The following is an 8,080-nucleotide window of genomic DNA, read 5'->3' on the forward strand; positions in this document are numbered from 1 at the left end:
CTAGAATGTGCGTCTTGAATAGAAATGCCAATCTTTTGTGCATAGACATCAGCATTCTCTGTCTGAGGTTTGTTCCTCAGCAGCCTTTTGTTAACAAGTAAAAGCTGCATTACCTCCTCTGAACTGTGCTGAGACTATGATAATGTCTCTGGACCAAGTACGTTTATTTGAAAGTGGCAGTGTAATTGCATGTTTTATGATGTGAGTTAGAAGTGAAAAGCACTTCTACTAATGGCATGACTATCATGCAACTCATACAATCAAGGCAAGTGGTAGTATACTTTCAGGGGGATTTTAATTTGTGGAACAGTTTTCAAAAAAAATTATCCTGCATTGAAAATTCACCATGCGAGGCCTTTATTATACAGATTTCAAGCACCACTAGTGCGGGGAAGCAATAAACTACAGCATGTTATCACTGTCTCTGTTTGAATGTGCTTTACACGTAGCATATCTAAGCCAGAAGTCTCTTACCTTTGATCCTTAGCATAACCATAACCCTACGACTGCTAAACAAGAGCTCTAAACAAGAGCCAGGCATTAAATAAAAGTCGAATGCATTTTTGGTATCTTTCTGGGCATATAAAATTAAAGGGTTACCAAGAATACTGTCCAATCGTTCACTCATTTGAGTAACAGGAATTCACAGTAGAAGTGTATCTTCTTTCCAAATTCCTATTTTAATACACTGATTGTCACCTAAGGGCTGTGAAAGGCAATATCATCAAGATATAACCTTTGTTCTATGAAAGGTCTCATGAGATTCACAAGTACACATACACTGTTTATTTGGAATGCAATAACCTAATAACTAAATGCTTGTTACCAATGATGATAATTGTAATGGCATATAAATATTAACATCCACACTAATTCACATTCACTAAAACATTCCATTTATTCATGCTCTACAGTTATATTTTTATCAATTATCAGCTGGTCAAAATTATCTGTAGGTGATCTTAATTATTTTGTTTCTCTAATAGTGATATTGGACTCTGCTATTCTCATCTCTCTCTCACTCTCCTTTGTGTGTGTGTGTGTGTGTGTGTGTGTGTGTGTGTGTGTGTGTGTGTGTGTGTGTGTGTGTGTGTGTGTGTGTGTGGTTATTGTTATTATTATGGTGTTAAATCATGCCTCCATGCCAGATCCTGCCCCAGATTAATGCCTCAGAAAATATCCATTTTGTCTGGTAACAGAACAACTAGTCAGCAAAAAATTGCCTAATACCCAAAACCTTTTAGCAGGAAGTCTTGTCTGGTACCCAAAACTACATTAAATTAACACTCTTCTGTTATCACAGAAGTTGACTGAGTAAAGCCAGTGAAGAGCAGAAGCATGAGACAAAGTGATACTGATTAAAAGAAGCTGAGTTTATTGAATAGTCTTAGTTGTGTATGCTTTAATGCTCAGACTTGTCTGACCACCACAAATCCCACAAGTAGTGTTACACCAAACTGCCTCATAACAACATTCCATAAAAATAAACCTTGAACATTCCCTCTTATCTCTTATTCATGAAAACAAACATCCCTTGAAACAGCAACAAAACAATAATAATATAAATGACTAATAAATTAATAAGTCAATGAAATTAATATAGAAATTGTAATAAATTATGAATATAAATGATTATACAATAAAAATTAATAATAAAATGAATTAGTTATAAATAATTACAAATGAAAGAAAGAAAGAAAGAAAGAAAGAAAGAAAAGAAAGAAAGAAAAGAAAGAAAGAAAAGAAAGAAAGAAAGAAAGAAAGAAAGAAAGAAAGAAAGAAAGAAAGAAAGAAAGAAAGAAAGAAAAACTAATATGTATGGTTGGTCTCTTGCAGGATTCTGCACACCATACTGCTACATTTCATAATTCTTTTCTAAAAGGTGAATGTTTACCCAGGTGGCTGTATAAATGCTTAAATCTTTCAGGCTACAAGACCCCCCTTTTAATTCCCCCACCACAATGAGCTGCAGGTGTAATTAACTTTATAAATGTATTCAAGGCAACTAACAACGTTTTTTATGTAATTGTAGCTTCGAGCAGTCAGTTTTTCTGGTATGTGTGCGTTGTTAAGGAAACCCCGCGGTCGTCAAATGGTTAAACATATGCCGCGCCCATCACATCCTGTCCCGTTAGTACCCTCGCTACACAAATACTGAACTTTGTCTTTCGGTAAACACGAAGTGTAATAATTGGGCAGCCAGAGCGAAGGTCGATAATCTAACCACTCGGTTAAATGCTAAATGAATGGAGCAAACTGTTGTTGTATTAGTAAACGCTAATCGAAACGAGTGAGGTAAGACACAACTACGATTGTTGCGCATTAATAGACGAGTAAATGCAATTATATGATAACTTTCGCCTAAAATATTAATTTGTGATGTTGTCGCAAATTACGATTGTTTAAAAATTGAATAATCTTTCTAACCGTATAACCCTTGCGTCTCTAGGATCTATTCAGCATCATCATGAACTTTCTATTGGAGACCCTTCAAGTGCTTTTCATGTCAATTGTCTACAGCTTAGAAGCTTTGGTTAGGTTATTTATACCTACTCGAAAGAAGAATGTGTCCGGCGAGATCGTGTTGCTGACCGGGGCGGGCAGCGGCATAGGTCGCCTGATGGCCTTGGAGTTCGCGCGCCTAGGCGCGCGCCTTGTGCTGTGGGATATTAATGAGGACGGAAATAAAGAGACTGCTCGTATGATAAAAGAAACGCACGGAGCGCGAGCGTACACATATACCTGCGACTGCAGCGACCGGGAGGAAGTGTACAGAATCGCAAACCAGGTATACACGGTTGCACCTCAGTACAAAGACATGTATATAAGTACAATACTTGGAATCTTCCGTGAAGTAAGTTCAGTGTACATAGCTGACTACTGGAAATAAGCCTAGACATTAGCCTAGATTTTTTTTTTTTTTTTTTTTTTACATGTTTTAGGTGTATTAGGATTTATGTGATTACCCTTTTCATTTATTTGAGGTCAGGAAAAGAATGTCATTGTGTGCTACAAGACCTACACAAGTGCCAAATGTGTAATGACCATAAACATTATGACCATAAACATTCACTCAAACACTTATTTTCAGTACACTGCAAAATGTTTTGTCATTGTAACAATGTTTGTTATTGTTATATATTATTTTGAATGATTTCAGCTTTAGTTTCTTCATTAGTAAAATGGTTGAAAAACCAACTTCTTGTTCTAACTTATGCACCTCTGATACTTTCAACTTTAGACAACAGTAAACCCATAAGTGTTCAATTTAAGTAAGCTTACATTTTGCAAGTCTAATAAGATCTTGTGTAATTCATGACCCAATTCTTTTGTTTTATGAAGGTAAAGCGTGAGGTTGGTGATATCACAATTTTGATAAATAATGCAGGAATCGTTACTGGGAAGAAGTTCATGGACTCTCCTGATTCACTCATAGAGAAATCCATGGAGGTCAATAGTCTGGCACATTTCTGGGTATGTCATCTATCTATCTATCTATTTATCTATCTGTCTATCTATCTGTCTGTCTATCTGTCTGTCTGATTCTAAATGATGCTCAAACTAAGTATGCATAATAGCCTATATCTTCTCTTAGATGTACAAGGCATTTCTGCCAGCAATGATCGCTGCTAACCATGGTCATTTGGTCAGTATTGCAAGCTCCGCTGGACTTATTGGAGTTAATGGACTGGCAGGTAGATGTTCTCAGTTAACAATACAAATCTCTCACTTAGAAATAAGTACACATTTAAAAATGACCTTTGTGCTTTTGAATGTTTTGTGCAGATTATTGTGCAAGTAAGTTTGCTGCAGTTGGCTTTGCTGAGTCAATGGCACTAGAGCTTTTGGCCATGGGCTGTGATGGAGTGAAGACCACCATTGTCTGCCCATTTTTCATTAACACTGGCATGTTTGATGGTGCCAACACAAAGTAAGACACATAGGCTACTGTTTCTAAAAATAATCAGAACATACTTTTTTTACATACTTACCAAGCATTTTCTGTATTGTTATCTTTTGTCCTGCGCCATCTAGAGTTTTATCACAGACATTTGTTTTCAACAGCCGCTTTTATTCAAATTAGTTTACAGAAGAGGAATAAAAAAGAAGCGAGTCGTCCTATAGAAAAAAATACCATGATAACATTTCTTGAATAGTATTAAGGAATTTTCTGTCTGTAGAGTTAGTAAGAGCATTCCACCAGCGAGGAACAATGTACATGGAATTCGTGAATACATAGGAAAGTGATAATGTGTCTTTCTGTAGCAGTACCATGAGTCACTGCTCACTTACCAACTGCAGGCTTTTGAAGGTGATGTAAATTTGTATGAGTGAAGTTAAGACAGCGCAGAACCAGTGGCTGTTCTGCACAAACATCAAACATGCAATGCACTTAAACATGCATTACATTGTTATATAAGATGTTGAAAAACTTAGAAACAGTTTCTACCCAGGGTTTCTGCATATCTATATGAAACATGTATTTGCAAGATGTGTGTGTGAGTTGTGTGATTTTCTCTCATTCTCAATTTGGAAGAGGGTTTGTATGTTTGGAATTTGTTGCTGTTCAAATTGTCTAACTCAGTGACAACCCAATGATGGGTTACAAGCACTGATCTATAATAGAGAACTGGATTGCTCATGACGTCATAAAAGTGAAGCCACCGCGCCGCCATATTAGTATTCCCTAGTTTTCGCATACATTCTATTGAATGAATAGGAAATTATATGATTTTATCGAGAACACATCATTTAACAAGTCAGCGTTTTTATATCTGAAGTTTCACTGTACCTTTTCACAATGCAAACGTCCTAAGCATGTAAACGGCTATTTGTTTAATGTCGGGAATGCCCTCTGCTTATTAAAAATGTACGTTCATATAGCCTACACATTACATTTTTTTTAAATCTGAATGAAGATTTATGATTTGTATATACCTTAATTCATCTAGTACAGCTATTCACTGTTTATGTAATTTTGCGCAGCTGACACACCCACCTAAACAAATTAAAGACCATAAACATTGCAGATAACATCTTAAGTAAAATTTATTATTCATACACATATCCTAAAAACTAATACTGTGCGAATGATATGCTTCAAATCGGGTAATTTTAGGTCAGTGGTTTGCATGTAAATCAATGGCACGCTCTGCCAGTAGGGAATAGTAAGATGGCGGATTGAACACTTCCGGTGGCTTCACTGCCTAAAGGCAGTTTAGAACACAATGAGCGATCCAGTCATTATATAGATCAGTGGTTACAAGTCTGATGGCAGACAATAGGGAAAAGGCAATGTTAAATGAAATAAAAAATAAAATAATACAAACATTTTCATGTTAATAATTTTGCATATTGTAGGGTCTGTGTAGTTCACTGTAATATTAATAAATCTCATTGTTTGATTCCAATTAGGTATTTGTTTACTTTTGTACATGTGTTCAGGTGTGCTACAGTGCTACAGTATTATTAGAAACTACAAGCATTTTCAAATTGGATAAGACGGAAGGAGCTAGAGAATGTGTATAACATTTTTTAATGATGGATGTGCAAATATTAACAAAAATTGTGAGTGCAGATAACTAATAGATTTAAAACAAATTTTTATATGAAAATTGAGAAACAGCCTGTGGCTTTGTTATCCAATTGGCTTGGATGTGGGAAGTTAATTGCCATTTGAGAGTAATATTTGTGCATGTTGGGATGCTTTATTATTCCTGTAGTACCTCTTATCTGCTTTGTAAATGCCTTTAAAGACAATCAAAGTGCTTATACTGGTGTGTGTGTGTGTGTGTGTGTGTGTGTGTGTGTGTGTGTGTGTGTGTGTGTGTGTGTTTTGCAGATGGCCCAGAATTATGCCTATTCTTGAGCCGGAGTATGCGTGTAGGAAAATTGTGGATGCTGTTAGAAGGGAACAGGTTTATCTTTATATCCCACGAAGCATCTACCTTGTCATCGCTTTGAAGAAGTAAGTCATGCTGAATGTTTAACCTCAGTGTTAATGATCTATTATAATTTCATGTTTATCTATTATAATAACAGCATTCTAAGCTGTTGTAAAATAGCTGTTATGCTGAAGCTATAGAAGTTATACAACTTTGAGGAGGATATATGACCACTGGCAAAATGTTTGATTTAATTTGCCTAAACAGGGATACAAAAATTTAAATACAAAAAAAAGTTCAGAAATAATCTCAGTGCAGGTAACACTGAGAAAGAGTAAACATTGTTTATTTACAACATTGTGTCAAAACAAAGCAAACTTATCTTTTTTAACCTCTCTGATATAAGTTGTCTTTTACCCGTCTCTTCACAAACAGTATGACAGACACACGTAAGACTTCTAAAGTCTTTTTCTTAGTTAGGCCAAAATCTAAAGCTGCTTTCTGTTTGATGTAAAAGAAAAATTATAAAAAAAAATGTCAATTGTCTCATTTGTGTATGCATGTGTATGTGTGTGTGTGTGTTTCATTGTGCATGTTTAACATTTTCCTTCTCTGTCCTGCTTTTACTCTGTCACAGTCTTTTACCCACTAAAATGGGTGTGCTGCTTGGTGAATATCTAGGAGCATTCAACTTTATGGCTAAGTTCAAAGGCCATGGAAATAAGAGCAAATAATTTCCAGCACCAGAGGAACTGAGAAACAACCACTGGACCTGTTGGACAAATCACAGCGAGATGTGCCATGAAAAAACAGAGTACTGCCGCAAAGTACCAAAAGAGTGAATGTAATAGTTACACATAAAACAAGCATAAAAGCACTTCTTATATTCAGCACTTTTTTAACCATTAAAATTAACCAGTTTTTTTAATAACAGCGATAAACTTATCTTGAGCCATTTGCACTTCATTTGCACCCAAGAAAACATTGTGATGAAGAAAATCTGTCTCTTTGCCTTTAGAGGTTACATACTGTAGATGGTTATTTCCGTTGATTTTTTTTTTCTTTCTTGACCAGAACCAAACTACCTTCTAATTACTTATTTAATGACTGACTAATTGTATCATGAAAACAGTTGACTTGGTTTATTATCATGGCTCTTACTAATAAATTTATGTTAATTATAACATTGGTGTCACAAATCATCTGTTCTAGGACTCTTATTTTGATGTTAATTGCTTTTCGTTGTCTCTGTGTTCTCAGTTCTTGTGTCCTTGGTTGCTAGTGTCCTTTGTTGGTTTCCAAAGTTAATCATTTGCAGCGTTCGAAATTGCCCCCTCATTCACTATTCCCAAGAGCAGTGGTTCTCAATTCCAGTCCTGGGGGCCCCCTGCTTTGCACATTTTGCATGTCTCCCTTATTTAACACACCTGATTGAGACCATCAGCTCATTAGGAGATATCAATGAACTAAACTAATGCGCAGATGATATTAATCAGGTGTGTTAAATAAGCAAGACATGCAAAATGTGCAGAGCAGGGGGGCCCCCAGGACTTCAACTGAGAACCACTGCCCTAGTTATCTAGAAACTCTGTGCCAGAAGGGCACTCACTTTTGCATAGTTTGTGCTTGCAGTTTAATAATCATAACTTCAACTGGCAGCTACAGTAGAAATTAAAAGATTTATCTCGAAATCTGTCATGGTAAGTAGCGTGTATAAACTTTAGAGAAATTTATACCTGTATGATGTTATACTGTACCCACATTGGGCAAGCAGTTGGAAAATGGATAGATGGGTGATTCAGCTGCAAGAGCTATCTTCTGCTGAGACTCAGGAATTCATTTGGCCAGTGCATTATGGGTATTCTCTAACAACTGAGTGTACATCCATTGTTCACTTGCTATTGCGGTGCATTATGGGATTAAATGAGTGCACTCAATAACATCCACTGTGGTTTTGGACACCACTACAAATGGCTCTCTCTTCAAACAGTGCCCTGTTTAAGGCCATGGGGGCAATTTCAGACACAACCATTCTGTTCACATGTATCCTATTTAGTTGCTTGTTATCTCTTGCATTTATAGCCCTGTGTTTGATTCCTTTGCTGGTTGGTTATTGTCTTTGCTAAGCAGATATGTTCCGTTTACCTTTGTCTGTTTTTTGATACATGTGACTTATAGATTTTTTTATTTTACTT

At 36.1% G+C, this 8,080-nt stretch overlaps 1 protein-coding gene across 1 annotated transcript; it reads left to right on the plus strand.

Annotated features, from left to right (window-relative positions):
• Positions 1-2,133: 2,133 nt before the first annotated feature.
• sdr16c5b (short chain dehydrogenase/reductase family 16C, member 5b) lies at positions 2,134-7,069 on the plus strand. The gene is made up of 7 exons (XM_073835755.1): positions 2,134-2,295; positions 2,450-2,788; positions 3,343-3,474; positions 3,596-3,695; positions 3,787-3,931; positions 5,843-5,968; positions 6,523-7,069. Exons 2-7 carry the CDS (start codon positions 2,468-2,470, stop codon positions 6,617-6,619), a joined length of 921 nt encoding a protein of 306 aa, XP_073691856.1. The 5' UTR covers positions 2,134-2,295; positions 2,450-2,467; the 3' UTR covers positions 6,620-7,069.
• The last annotated feature ends 1,011 nt before the right edge of the window (positions 7,070-8,080 follow it).

This window comes from Garra rufa, chromosome 3, assembly GCF_049309525.1.
Source record: "Garra rufa chromosome 3, GarRuf1.0, whole genome shotgun sequence".
Classification (NCBI taxonomy): domain Eukaryota; kingdom Metazoa; phylum Chordata; class Actinopteri; order Cypriniformes; family Cyprinidae; genus Garra; species Garra rufa.

Excerpts from the sequence above, each read along its gene's own strand:
- sdr16c5b (XM_073835755.1), top strand. The coding sequence starts at position 2,468 with ATGAACTTTCTATTGGAGACCCTTCAAGTGCTTTTCATGTCAATTGTC. Across the intron at positions 3,475-3,595 it reads ATAGTCTGGCACATTTCTGG|ATGTACAAGGCATTTCTGCC; the intron begins GTATGTCATCTA and ends ATCTTCTCTTAG. Across the intron at positions 5,969-6,522 it reads CTTGTCATCGCTTTGAAGAA|TCTTTTACCCACTAAAATGG; the intron begins GTAAGTCATGCT and ends ACTCTGTCACAG.